This window comes from Natrix helvetica, assembly GCF_964273705.1.
Source record: "Natrix helvetica genome assembly, chromosome: Z".
Classification (NCBI taxonomy): Eukaryota; Metazoa; Chordata; class Lepidosauria; order Squamata; family Natricidae; genus Natrix; species Natrix helvetica.
This window is the reverse complement of record NC_138554.1, coordinates 32,226,239-32,241,402: the sequence shown is the minus strand read 5'-3', so window position 1 is coordinate 32,241,402 and position 15,164 is coordinate 32,226,239. Positions and strand designations below refer to the sequence as shown.

At 35.0% G+C, this 15,164-nt stretch overlaps 3 protein-coding genes across 3 annotated transcripts; all 3 read right to left on the bottom strand.

Annotated features, from left to right (window-relative positions):
• Positions 1 to 1,011: 1,011 nt before the first annotated feature.
• On the bottom strand, positions 1,012 to 1,971 carry LOC309401416 (olfactory receptor 14A16-like; the record flags this gene model as incomplete). The annotated part of the gene is made up of 1 exon (XM_081970483.1): positions 1,012 to 1,971. The coding sequence occupies one exon, from the start codon at positions 1,969 to 1,971 to the stop codon at positions 1,012 to 1,014; it is 960 nt and encodes a 319-aa protein (XP_081826609.1).
• A 3,936-nt stretch (positions 1,972 to 5,907) lies between these two features.
• On the bottom strand, positions 5,908 to 6,831 carry LOC309401415 (olfactory receptor 14A16-like; the record flags this gene model as incomplete). The annotated part of the gene is made up of 1 exon (XM_081970482.1): positions 5,908 to 6,831. One exon carries the CDS (start codon positions 6,829 to 6,831, stop codon positions 5,908 to 5,910), a length of 924 nt encoding a protein of 307 aa, XP_081826608.1.
• A 968-nt stretch (positions 6,832 to 7,799) lies between these two features.
• LOC309401414 (olfactory receptor 14A16-like) lies at positions 7,800 to 8,759 on the bottom strand (the record flags this gene model as incomplete). The annotated part of the gene is made up of 1 exon (XM_081970481.1): positions 7,800 to 8,759. One exon carries the CDS (start codon positions 8,757 to 8,759, stop codon positions 7,800 to 7,802), a length of 960 nt encoding a protein of 319 aa, XP_081826607.1.
• Between the last annotated feature and the right edge of the window lie 6,405 nt (positions 8,760 to 15,164).

The following is a 15,164-nucleotide window of genomic DNA, read 5'->3' as shown; positions in this document are numbered from 1 at the left end:
ATGATGAATGTATAATATAAAACCCAGTACTTCAATTTCAGGGAAACACAAATAGAACTGCTATACATTAGGTAAAATATTTCATTTCTTACTGACACCAAACTTTAGCAGCAGAAACGAAAATATTTTATCAAGTTTCTGTTAACTTCATACTTTCCTGTTAGATATGTTGCATTCAACCATAAAGCATTTTTATAAAAACAGAATGTTAAACATATAAAGAAAGCAAATTTACTTCTCATTTTCTGTGCATGCTTGAGCATGTTCTCTCTTTTTATTTTATTTTTTCCTCATAATGTTTTTAGACAGGCATAAACTATTTGTTTTTTTGTTTACAAATAATTCAAGAAGATAAACATATCCAACACACCCACCATCTCCTATTTTCCCCATAATAATAATCATGGCAGGTTGACAGGAAAGAGATTTAGTGGTCCAATGTCACCCAGGTGGCTTTTATGGCCAAGCCAGGATGTGAACTCACAATCTTCTGTTTTCTAGCCTGAACAAAAAAGAATGAATGAATGAAACAGAAAATTGTATATTTCCTAAAAGAAAAACAAGTAAGAAACCCATTGTAAAATTTATAAAGCATGATGTATATTTTCATACATTTATACTAAATATTTTTTGCAAATATATATAATAATTAATAGATACATTTCATCTTTAAAGAAACAGGTATGAAAGAGTTCAACAGCACAGACAACATTCACCTGCATTTCTTTAAGTTGTACTATAGAGATCTAATCCTAGATATTGGTCTGTGACAATACATATCTTTAACTAGATAAAGTTTTATTAGTTGCAAGTTGCTCACATTTGTATACCAATGTTCTAAACAAAAATCAAGGCTTCATAAAATAATTGTAGTTTTATCAATTTCACAAGGAAAAAGCATGACATATTGAATCAGTTCCATTTAATGTATTAGTTGGATTTACTTAAGAAAAGTTTTGTTTAATATTTGTATAATAACCCACAAAATGGCCAAACAATTTACATAATTTATTAAACTACACAAAACTGAAAAATTGGGGGCAACATTTTGGAAAAAATATTGAGGATCAGTTTCCAGATTGCCATTTTGAGTTCCTTGTTCCTCATGCTGTAGATCAATGGATTCATGATTGGTGGCACCACACAGTAAAACATAGAAACCAGGATGTCTGATGTTGATGGGGAGCTGGATATGGGTTTCAGGTATGCAAAGGTACCACTTACCATAAAAATACAAATGACTAGGAGATGAGGTAAGCAAGTAGAGAAGGCTTTCTGCTTTCCTTGGATAGATGGGATTTGAAAAACTGCTTTAAGAATCCTTACATATGAAAACACAATTAGAACAAAAAGAATGAATGCTAAAGAAGAACCTAGAATGATTAGCCACTCTTCTGCAACATAAGAGGTAGAACAAGATATCTTGAGCAGATGAGGGATTTCACAGAAGAACTGATTGATAATTTTAGAACAGAACTTCACAGAAAACAAATTTCCTGTATATAGCGTAGAATAAGACAGCCCACCCATCCAGACACTGGTTGCCATTTGGATACAGGCTTTTTTGCTCATTATAGTCTCATAATGTAATGGGTTACAAATGGCTACATAACGATCATAGGCCATGACACACAGGAGAAAGAAGTGAGACATCATAAAGAAAACAAGGAAGAAAACCTGGCAGAGACATCCGGAGTAAGAAATGGCTTCTGTGTTCATCAAAGAATTCAGCATTGATTTGGGAACTGTGACTGAGATGGAGCCAAGATCTTGCAAGGATAGATTGATTAGAAAAAAGTACATAGGTGAATGCAGCTGATGACTATAAACAATGACAGTGATGATGATGATATTTTCAATAAGTGCTACCAAATAAATTATTAAAAAAAGAACAATATGGACTATCCATAGTTCCTTAGTATCAGGGAATCCATGCAGAAGGAATTCACTGACTCCAGATTCATTTTCCATTTGGCTTTTTAGGCTTCAGAGCTTCTAAAGGGAGAGCAATCTTCACACTCTTTTCTCATGTATCTGTGGCAATATTCAATGTTTTCAAAGAATGTATTTTGATTTTAGAGTGCTAGGTAAAAATAATTTTATGTAGGGGATGTTCATAATTATCCTTGGGGGTAGGAGCATTTCTCATGAGCCTAGTTTACTTCTGAAGTCATGTAGGAAATGTGATTAGAGCTTTGTTCATTCTGCTTTTAATCTGGGAGTGGGTGTCAGTAAATAATTTATCAAAGAGGCACATGGGAAAGTCAGACTGTTGTGGAAAGCTGCTATTCTGCCCCCTACTGTTCTGCCACCTTCTGCTTTTATGCCACTCCCTGCTGCTGCGACCACTGCACCGCCTCTTCCACCACTGCTTTGCTGCCCCACCCTGCCCCCTATTCCCTCTCCACTGTCCCCCACACCCACCTCTGTAGTAGACAGGGACAGGAAAAGGGGCAGATGTGGTCCAAGGGTCATAAAGTACATTGATGTGATATAAGCTATAGAGCAAATATTATACTCATCTTCCAGACTGCTTTGACTGTATCACCGGATTATTTCTGGGCTGACTCCCATATTAAAACTAAAATATCTTTGATAAAGACATTTTTTTTCCTCCCCCCCCCCCACAGGGCTAAATACTTCAGAGTTGCATATAAATAGATCTGGTATAGACTGCACAAATAGCTCAGAAATAAGAGAATATAGGGAGCAATGTCAAATAATAATCCAGGTAACAATCATCCTATCTTGCCATATCTTAAAAAAACCCTAAGAACATATTAAGAATGTTTAATATGTTTAAATGTACAATTATTAATCAAATATATTTTGTTATGTTATGTTATGTTATATTTATTGTATTGTATTGTATTGTATTGTATTGTATTGTATTGTATTGTATTGTATTATATTACATTACATTACATTACATTATATTATAAAGTATTATTTGCAGTTTTGTTCATTCAAATACCATGATGGTATTAGAGTTAATACCACCATGGTATACTGAGGTTATAGAGGAGGAGGAGGAGGAGGAGGAGGCAGATTTTAGCAATGGAAAATCACTTTTAGTAATTTTTATAGCAAATATCTTATGCATTATGATCTCACCAGATGTTAAACTAAGGACATCTCACAGGGGACTCTGAAATGTCAAGATAATGCTTGAAACAAATGTACAAAAGTAAGGAATTTTGAAGTGTATATTGCAGAGCATATGAATCTTTCTATCATTATTGATATAATATAATAGCTTTATTGACCAGCCTATAGGCCATATCAAAGCACAGGGTTCAGACACATATTAACAAATAAAATCTTATACAAACAATTTAAAATGTCTATTGGTATATTCTAACTCTATGCCCTACTGAGAAAAATATAATAGATAGTTGCACTAGCTGGCACCCTCATTTTCAGGGTGTGACCCTTTTTTGAGCATAACACTGTGAATGTGGTTTCACCTCTCTCTGGCTTCAACTTTATACAAGCTATTTCTGATTAATCAAAAGGTCTGATTTTGTCTACTGCTTTTGCAAGGATTGGGATCACTCTTAAATCTGCAATCTTTTGGCAATCTTTGAATTCAGCATGAAACACTCCAAATGATTTCTGTGTCTCTCAAACCCAACCCCATTAGCATCTTAAAATGACATATTCCATTTCAGAATCACCAGCCAAAATTCCCCTCTCCCCCCGTTAATTCCAAATGTATTAGAACCAATGTTTTTGATCCATTTCTCCTCTTTCCATTGATGTTTGAAAAATGTCTGTTTTGTTTTCTGTCAACTTGGTATATATCCTTTCTTTACAAGAACATACAAGCTAGAGGAATATTATGGTTATCTATTATGTACTCAGGCTTCCATGTTAAGTCAAACAAACAGAGTATCCCTTTCATGTACATGTGTCAAGATGCTACAGAGCAATGAGCAACAGCACAGAGTCATACATTATTTCCTGATGATTTAAAAGTATATTGCATAATTTATCTTCATTGCATATTAAAATATTAAAATTATTTTGAATATTAAACAGTTTTTCTTACTGACCCTATGACTCCAGTTTATCCAAAATTTTATAATGAAAAGAAGATATTCATTCTGAATTGCTATCAATACAGGCACTTAAAGCAAAGATGCTGAGAATAAAGATGGGAAATTAATTCAAAGGAAAACGTGAAAATGAAATGTATGAAGAGAAAAGAATAAGATTTATATTTTCATAATTTGATAAGCTAAACATTGTTCTTTGAACAGAATGGAAATAACTATGAGATTTGTAGAAATTTTGAATTATATATTTTTGTACCATAAGCACAGTATAGAGTTCTGCTCAGTGTTTCCTATCTCTTCTGAGACTTTAAATGAATTTTTAAAAAGAGTGACATTTTATGATTACACACATATACATTTGCATTCTGATATCCATCTATCTATTTACTTACATTGGTTTCAGAATGGTAACTCTCAGCTTTTTATATAGAGATTCATTAGAAGAAAATGAATTGATAATAAAATAGAAAATAATATCAAAAAATTATAACAAGGTTTCATGTGCTAATCATGGTGGGGCAACATAATTGAAAAAGCAATTGAAAATAATCAGGTTAAAATATTGTGGGATTTACAAATATACACTGATAGTCTTGGTGGTTAATACATCAGATTTAAACCTACGCTCAAAAGAAGAAATGGATATGCAGAACCAAGGGATATTAGAACACAAGACAGAGAACTGGAAAAGATCACAAAGTATCGAGATCTTAAAATAGTAGTTGAAAACTATTGCATAAACTAACCATGGGGGTCTCAGAAAATGTATATTTTCACATTTCCATCTGTCCATTGCAAAAAAAAAAAAAAAACTATCTTGTTTGGATCCACAAATATACTACACTGATAAATCGACTATCCAGGTTCTTGGTAAGAACTTGATGCAAACAAAGGGCAACACCAGCTGAAAAACTGGCAGCTATGATTTTACATTATTAGGCTTATAGAAATATAGTATCACTACCTTTTAAAGTAGTGTTCATCTTCAATAGATACAATCATGCTAAGCATGGCAAACTCTGGATATTTCATAGGAAGATGACAGAAAGGTCTGGGGATTTATCATTTATGTGTGTTCCAGATTTCCCTTCCCCTTTCTTTAGTTTAATTGCAGGAAAGGGGGGAATCTACACACACACACACACACACACACACACACACACACACTCACACACACTCTCTCTCACACACACACACAGTTAAAAAACTGAATTATATCCACCCAAAAATTTAGTGATCCAATATCACCCAACTGGCTTTTATGGCCAAGGCAGGATGTGAACTCACAATCTTCTGCTTTCTAACCTAAACCAAAAAGAATGAATGAATGAAAAAGAAAATTGTATCTTTCCTAAAAGAAAAACAAGTAAGAAACCCATTGTAAAATGTATAAAGCATGATGTATATTTTCAAACATTTATACTATATTTTTCCAAATATATATAATAATTAATAGATGCATTTCATCTTTAAAGAAACAGAGGTATGAAAGAGTTCAACAGCCAAGACAACATTCACCTGCATTTCCTTAAGTTGTACTACAGAGATCTAATCCTAGATATTGGTCTGTGACAATACATATCTTTAACTAGATAAAGTTTTATTGATTGCAAGTTGCTCACATTTGTATACCAATGTTCTAAACAAAAATCAAGGCTTCATAAAAGAATTGTAGTTTTATCAATTTCACAAGGAGAAAGCATAACATATTGAATCAGTTCCATTTAATGTATTAGTTGGATTTACTTAAGAAGAGATTTGTTTAACATTTGTATAATAACCCACAAAACGGCCAAACAATTTGCAGAATTTATTAAACTACACAAAACTGAAAAATTGGGGGCAATGTTTAGGAAAAAATATTGAGGATCAGTTTCCAGATTGCCATTTTGAGTTCCTTGTTTCTCATGCTGTAGATCAATGGATTCATGATTGGTGGCACCACACAATAAAACATAGAAACCAGGATGTCTGATGTTGATGGGGAGCTGGATATGGGTTTCAGATATGCAAAGGTACCACTTACCATAAAAATACAAATGACTAGAAGATGAGGTAAGCAGGTAGAGAAGGCTTTCTGCTTCCCTTGGATAGATGGGATTTGAAAAACTGCTTTGAAAATCCTCACATATGAAAACACAATTAGAACAAAAAGAATGAATGCTAAACAAGAACCTAGAACGAGTATCCATTCTTCTGCAGCATAAGAGTCAGAGCAAGATATTTTGAACAACTGAGGGATTTCACAAAAAAACTGATTGATGATTTTAGAACAGAACTTCACAGAAAACAAATTTCCTGTATGGAGCATAGAATAAGACAACCCACCCATCCAGACACTGGTTGCCATTTGGATACAAGCTTTTTTGTTCATTATAGTCTCATAATGCAGTGGATTACAGATGGCTACATAACGATCATAGGCCATGACACACAGGAGAAAGAAGTGAGATAGAATGAAGAAAACAAGGAAGAAAACTTGGCAGAGACAACCAGAGTAAGAAATCCCTTCTGTGTTCATCAAAGAATTAGTAATTGACTTCGGAACTGTGACAGAGATTGAGCCAAAATCTTGCAAGGATAGATTGACTAGAAAAAAATACATGGGTGAATGCAGCTGACGGCTATAAACAATGACAGTGATGATGATGAGGTTTTCAATGAGGGCTGCTAAATAAATTATTAAAAAAACAATGATATGGATTATCCTTAGCTCCTCAGTATCAGGGAATCCATGCAGAAGGAATTCATTGATTCTAGATTTATTTTCCATTCAGTTTTTTAGACACCAGAGTTTGTAATAGAAGGTAAAATCTTAGGTACTTTTCTCATGTACCTGTGGCAGTATTCAAGATGAAGTGAAATGCTCTTCAATTTCTTTGAATATAAGAATGCTAAATAAAACAATTTGTTTAATTATGTAATATTCCTCAGAGCACTCATTTCTCAGGAGCTTACTTTAGCAGTCTTATGTCTATGTAGGTGTGGGAAAATGTGGTTAGATTTGTTTGTACTTCCTTTAATCTATAGAACAAATAATGTCTTGATTGTTGCATACAAGTTATATACTTTCACTTCCAGAAGTAAAGCTACTTTAACAAATGCATAATTGTCTTTTGTTTGTTTTTCATTGGCTAAATACTTCAGTTTTGCATGTAAGATACTCTAGTAGAAACTGTGCAAACAGCTCAATATAAACAAGATATTATATTATAAGAGTTTAAAAAGAAATTCCAAGTAATATTCCAGGAAACACCTATGTAATCTTAATTTAGATTAAAAAAACTAAACAATTATTGGTGATGCGTAATAAATAGTTACCTATACCTCCACTACATAATCAAATGTATTTTCTTTAGTATGTGTCGCTTATAGTTGTAACTGTATTTGAATGAAGGACTACCTTGGTATACCATGTGTGTAGACTAGGAAGGAGGAGGAGGAGGAGAATAAAATGTATAAAATAGAGTTGAGGAGTCAAAAGTTTAAAAAAAACACTTTGCATTTCCAAAACACTGGGAATAAACAAATACATTAGAACACTATCTTTTTATAATTATTGTGTTTTATTAGGATATTTAATATTTTCCCACTTCAGAAGATTGGCAATATTTCAAGTTTCAACCTTATATTAGTTTTCAATCTTTCTGGAACATGGTTTTGCCTAAATTTTGGTGATATCCTATTTAAAATATCTTTAATCTACCTAAAATGCAGTGTATGCTTAAGTCAATGCAAAACTCACTGTGACATGGAAACATTAAAATAGGTTTCTATAGCAGAACATGCTGAAAGAAATAATTTTGTGAGGGCAACTGTTAGATCTTTGTTTCTCATGCTATAGATTACAGGATTCAGCAGAGGTGGGACAAAGGTATATATCATAGTCAGTACCAAATTCAAACTAGATGGGATATTAGAAGGTGGTTTTAAATAGGCAAACCACCCAGTGGTTATCAATATGGTAAATACAGTGAGATGTGGAAGGCAGGTTGCAAAGGCTTTTTGCCTTCCATGAACAGAAGGGATTCTTAGCACTGTTGTAAAGATCAGCACATATGTTATGATGATGAAAACAAAGCAAGCTCCCTCTATCATAATATTGATTGCCAGTATAGTAGATTCATGTTGGTATGAATCAGAGCAAGATAGCTTGAGTAATTGTGGGATTTCACAGTAGAACTGATCAACAACATTGGAGCAAAAGGGAACTTCAAATGTGCCTGTAGTATGCATTGCTCCATTGAAAATTCCCATCAGCCAAGCACAAAGCACCATTTGTGCACAAGCTTGTCTATTCATCACCATCCCATAGTGCAGCGGATGGCAAATGGCAACATAACGATCATATGCCATGACTGTGAGCAGGAAGAAATCAGATTCAACAAAGGATACAAAGCAGAAAACTTGGCCCACACATCCAGAGTAAGAAATGTTTCTAGAGTTCATAAAAGAATTGGCCATGGATTTGGGAATAATAGTAGAAACAGAGCCAAGGTCCTGAATGGCCAAGTTCATCAGGAAGAAATACATGGGAGTGTGAAGATAATGATCAAAAATAACAGCAGAAATAATCATAAGATTCCCTAAAACAATTGCCAGATACAGTATCAGGAACAGAAGAAAATGTAGAATCTGTAATTCCCAGACTGCTGAAAACTGAAGGAGCAGAAAATTGGAAGGAGATGACATATTATCCATTTTATTAAGAGGTATAGAATCTAGAAGAAAAGGAAAATTAAATTAGGCAATTCCAAGCTTCCAAGAGGATTTTTAGAGAGTTATTTGGGCACACAAGTACTGTCTAGTATGTATTAAAGTAACTTTTTGTTTGTTTCTTTATTAGCTAGAAGTGACTCTTATAACAACATCTTCTTTATTTCCTCCCAAGCCTCTCTGCACAGACCCCCAAATTATAGCCTGTTCTTATGTAAAAATATTTATTCTCAATTTCAGACAAGAAACGCAGCAGTGGATTTTGATTAGCCTTTCCATTCTGAGATAATTAAATTTTCAGGTGAATAATTTGGAAATAGACATAGAAACTCACTTATGTGAAATACGTAAAAAAGATTATTTCAATCTGTCACCAGAAAACATCAGCAATAACTCAGCAACCAGCACACAATTTACAACATTTTGCAAAGAAAATTAACATTGTCTGAAAAATTACTAAATTAAAATTCACTTAGTTAACAGATCTTAAAGACATGATCAGTTTGAAATATTTCCAGCTGACCACAGAAAATCTCTTCATAAAGAAATACACTGGTATCTTATTTCCATGTGAAATAAATATATGTTGAAGGTTCATGTGATAGAATGTGGACATAACATGTTGGTAGTGGTTAACACAATTATTTTAAAAGAAAAGAAATACAAAAAGAAAGGAAAGGAAAGGAAAGGAAAGGAAAGGAAAGGAAAGGAAAGGAAAGGAAAGGAAAGGAAAGGAAAGGAAAGGAAAGGAAAGGAAAAAAGCTCTATCCTTATGGAAAGCTTGGGGTGGCTTTTTATTATTGATGAATAAATAATATGAATGAATATGAATATTCATTCAAATTAATACATATACATGCACTTATATATGTGTGTGTACACACACAGGTGTGTGTGTGTGAATACACAATTCAGACAGAAATTTCAGCAATTTTTCAGGGGATATGGCTAGAGAACTTCTTAAAATTTCTCAGTAGGAATACAAACTTCATTTTTTTTTTCTTAATTTAAATTCTTCATGGGACAATATAAAAATGGAAAGAAATACTCATATGCAGTCTTTGTCTGTGAATCATGTCTTCATTGATATGAATTGTATCTCAAGATATATTTAATATATTATTAAAGCTACTTCAGTGCTATGGATTCCAGAATCCTGTTTTGGTCATTGGCAGGTGTCAGAAAAGGATGCAAGGTGACAAAAAAATCTCTCTTCATCTTAACATTATTGACCAAGTCGTCTTAATCTCACAAAGCCCACCATCAATATGAATTGAAGGCATGTAGATATAAAATATAGGAAGATTGTCAAAAATTCATGTATCAAACAGAGATGATTGAAAATGGTCTTGTGAAATTGTAAAATCAACTAGTGTAGCGAGAAGTATTCCACACTCACTTTAAGTACCTTCAAAGGGAAAAATTCTCCTGTTTTCCAGATGAATATCATAGAAATCATATTGGCTGGGCTAGTTAATTATAGTGAAGAAAGGTTTATTTTAAAAATGATAAATAGTATATATACATCTAACTTTCTTAATTTATTGTGGCTTGACACACGTATGAAACTAAGCCAAGTTCACACTCTCCACTTTATAGACTAGGATCATGCATGAAGGAGACCAAGGCAATAGGTCAAATTAGATCATTATGGATTTTTTAATGCAATTTTTATCACAGTAGTCCTTTAATTCTGTTTATGAGCTTGAAACTTGTAATTGAAAAAAGACTTGTAATAGTAAAAATGTAACTTTTTTATTAACAAGGTTAAAATTTTCTATTTATCTTCTGATCTAATCCACAAAAGATGAAGTCATAATAAATATACCAATGTTTATTATAGTAAACTGAGATAAACACTAACCCAAGAACAGTGAATATGAAATGTGAAATAGCTATAGTAAAACCAATGCACAAAATAAATGCATGCAGATAAAATAATTGATGATGGGTAATCAAAACTCCAATGCAAGAGATAGAACACACATAAAGCAGTTGATTACTAGAATAGAACTGATTAGCATTTTAATCTCCCCAAAGTGCTTTGTCAAATAACAGAAGTATAACTCTTGTCTCTAAAACCTTTAAAGCAGAGGTAACTTTTAAGATTCATGCTAGATTCATGCAGCAACCTTCCACAGCTACCATGTGATCATAGAAAAAATGCAATTGGTTTAAAGAATTGTAGAGAGAGGCTACATAAATCCTTCAGTGTACTCCGAAGCATATTTTAAAGACTTTATAAATAAACTCATATTGATGATATCCAATTTCATCTCATCTACTGAAAGTAATCCAAATTGTTATTGAAAAGAAAAATATGGACAAGATTTTTTAAGATTGTATCAAGTTTTCTAAATGCTTCCCCCCCCCCCCCACAGTCAATTCAACAAAATGATCATAGTAGTCTAGATTTGGATTACTGCAAACTTTTTAAGAATAGATCCCTACTAGTGAGTTCTTACATGCTGCTTCATGTTTTACACATGCTTTCAAAATTTATTGCTATTGTCAGTTTAAGTAATAGATTCTACAAGGGAAAAAAAGGGAAACTATCCTTTGCATTAACATTTTGCTTTACAAGCACTAATAAAGTGAAAATATGCTGAAAAAGATAGAGGAACAAGGAAAGAGCAAGTATGAAGCAAATAAGGGATTTCACTCTTGTATACATACTTGCTACTTGCTACTTTTTCACATGTCTTTTAATTGCAATACTTCAACAAATTCTGAATTTATATTTGAACTGGACTTATCATTTTAAGAACATAAAAATGATTTGCTGTTTGATATTGTTACATTATAAGGACAGTAGAGGTGGTGTGTATTTCCGGTTGCCTGACCTTAATAATTTAAAAATTCATGCCTATCTGCAATAATTTTGTAATTAGCATATTTTGAAATGTCCATAGATTGTATCCTGCCGTCAGATAGTCTCTTAGAAACCAATTGAATTATGATAAAATATTACCATCTTTTGATTACATATGAAAGCCCAGCTCTACTGCTGCTGTTTAATCTCTCTATGTTGATAAAATTGACAAATATATTGAAATTTCAAATGTTAAAGTTGTCTAAAAAGTTGAGAAATGGCTTTAAAATGCAAAGTATACAAAGAAGAACATACCTTATCATTTAGCAGCTTTTTGAGGAATTTACTATGAATTTTCTCTTCAGGTTTGAAATACATGATATTATGAATGACGTTTAAATAAGCTTTCTCCTTTCTTTCTTTTTTGTTGCTGTTGTGTCTACTAAGAGGAAATAAATGTTCTTCTCATCACAAGAAAAATATTCTGTTTTTATCAACATAGATTTATTGTCTGTCATTCAATGCAAACCAAGATTATAATTTGCAGAATATAGCTGCACCATGGAACTGAGTGAAGTTGGAATCCAAAAACGATCAAATGTATCTGTATCAGGACTTTATTTTCTCAAGGCAGAACAAGTCAATCCAATTAACATGTCCTAACTCAAATGCTCATTAGTCTCTTTGGCTCTACTTTCAAAAACTACTTTTTGTTGTTAAGTAAAAGATCAGCTGGTAGGAGGAACATAACAGGAAATGCTGGATTAATTAACAAACATACCTACTAATATCCACCAACTCCACAAAAAGCCTTAGCAATAAGTGCCTTCATTGTGAGTATGATAGGCTTGAGTGTAATTTATAACAGCAAAAGTATAGTTTGGTCAGGCCAAAAAACATTTATGCCCACATAAAATGACATTTTGTAGATAAGTAATCCTGACAAGTCTTAGGCAGGAATTGCAAGGAGTTAGATATTTTTGCTCCATTCTTTCATTCTTTGCTTCTGTATATAGTATACTCCAGTGACGTGTGGTGAGGTTTATGGCTGGTGAGGCAGCAATTTTTTTAGACTTGTGGACTTCAACTCCCAGAATTCCACAGCCAGGCATGCTCAGTTCTGATTTAAAGCAACAGCATTTGTTTTCCTTCTTTCTTTTTCTTTTTCTTCTCCTTCCCATCTTTCCTCCCTCTCTCCCTCCATCCCCCCTCTCTCTCTCACACACACACACACACACACACACACACACACACACACGTTGAATTGTAGTGTTTAATTCCATGTAGCTGTTTACAGTGCAAAGGAGGAGTTATTTTTGCCTTGTCTAATCAGCTTTTCTCTTGCATTTTCTTTGATAAAAGGGACGGAAAGATGGTCTTTGGGTTCCCTCTTTGAATGAGAGAATCTGTTTTAGTCAGAATGTTCAAATGTAATAAAATGATCTTCCTGTCTCGATCTGTTTCATTGGAAAAGATGCCCGCCTGAGGAAAGAGCCTTTCACGCCTCTGAAAGCCAGCCCGGGGTAGGATCCCTCCAGGATGGGCACAAGTTCAGCTTCCAGAGCAGATGGTGTGGGCACTGGGGGGGCTTCTCCGAGCTCCCACCTTACCAAAGTGTGTCCCTGTTTTTGCAGAAAGCAAAAGAATGGAGAAGAAACGGGGAAGCTTCGGGTGTGAAATGTGGCCACGTTCACCAGCAAAGGGCAAAACTCTCTTCCATGGCCTCATTTCACACCCAAAGCTTCCCCGTTTCTTCTCCATTATTTTGCTTTCCACAAAAACAGGTACACACTTTGGGAAGGCAGGAGTCCGGAGGAGCCCACCGGTGCCCGCACCGCCCGCTCTGGAAGCCAAACTGCCAGCTGGGACTCCCCAGCTCAGCTGCTTCCTGGGCTGGCGGTGCCTGCCAGACGGGGCAACAGGAGCTGTGAGGGAGTGTCGTGCTTGGCGGAAAGGCTCCCAGAGCTCTGAGCATCCACCTGCCATTCCCCCAACCATGCCCTCTGGTCAGGGTCAAGCAAGGCCGGTTCAGCTCTGGGGAGGCCAGCCACCCTGTGAAGAGTCCAGCCTGGCCTCTCTGCCACCCTCTGCCCCGGTATTCGGCAACAGCACCGCCCGCCAGAGCTGTGTGGCATCTGGGGCGCACTTGTCAGGCGAGGGCAGCGCAGGTGGGGTGTGGACGGAATGGAGGAAGCCTCTTCCCCCCCCACTTCCCCCGCCCAAAAGAACAAAGGGAACCTCTGTCACTGTCCAGGCAACCTGGCCGGTCTCTCTCACGGCGGCTCTCTGGCGCTGACCCTGGGAGGAGCTGGCAGGGGCTGCAAGTGCTGCAGGCTTGACTTGAGCTGGAGGCGATGCCCCTCCAGCCAGGTAAGGTGGGCTGCCCTCCCTGCCTCTCCTACCCCCTTCCCTCTCTCACTCAAACAAACTCTCAAACACACACTCTCACACACACACACAGCTTCTCTGAAGAAGCCCCGCCCAAAAGTGCACCCTCTACTAGGAGGCAGGAAAACTGGGTGCCTCCCCTACATCAGGAATTTTTAGGCTTTTAACCCTTGCTTAACTTAAGGGTTAAAAGCCTAAAAATTCCTGACATAGGAGCGGCACTCAGTTCTCCTGCCTCATAGTAGAGGGTGCTTTTTAGAGGCTTTTTTTAAACAGTTAAGCAGTCATCCATGGTGAGGCAGGTTCAGACAGCAACTAGTTCAGTCTGACCTCAGCTCTTGCCTTTTTCCCTTTACATTTTTTTTCTTTTCATGATGACAGTGGTGAGGCTATGCCTCCCCTGCCTCCCCTGACTGCATGTCACTGGTGTACTTTAGTCAACATTAATAGCTATGAATTGACTTATTATTAATGTCAGGCGAACTAATTAGCCCAAATCAATAATTACCTATTTAGGAGTACTGAAACTATTTTAATTGATATTGGCTCTAATAAGTTATATAGGTATCTCATTTTTGTTTCTTAATGAAGTTACCCTGAAATATACACTGTGTGACAAATGCATGCAAAAAAAAATATACAATGTCAATGACAAAAAACAGAAAACTGCATGTAAAAATAAAAGACTTCCTGATAATTTACTTATTTCTAAACATGCAGAAAACTTCTATGTTCTCTGTTATCTTTAGTTGATTGTGTCTTTCTTTGGTTGTATTTAAATCATTAACAAATTATTCTATAATTTTCGTCCAAAGGCAGCAAAATGTCTGTCTCTTCTGTTATTTTCAAGCTACTGTAAATACAGCAAAGCGGCAGAAATCTAAAAGGAATCAAAAGTTGATACCTTCCCCTTTTTTCACAATTATACTTTAGAGGAACAACTATGGCTGGTTGAAGTTAATTGATACTGTGTTTTCAATATTAATATTTTAGGTTTGTTTCTTTTTGTATTTTTTAAAATGTATCTCTATTTTTGTTGATCTGGGAATATAAATAAATAAAAAGAATACTGTATTAGATACACATTAACAACTGTTTTTTTTTCCTGCCACAAGCCTTCATTTGAGGTATGACTTCTAGATAATCACATAGATATCTCTATAATCCCTTGCCCTTTGAGCACTTGCTTT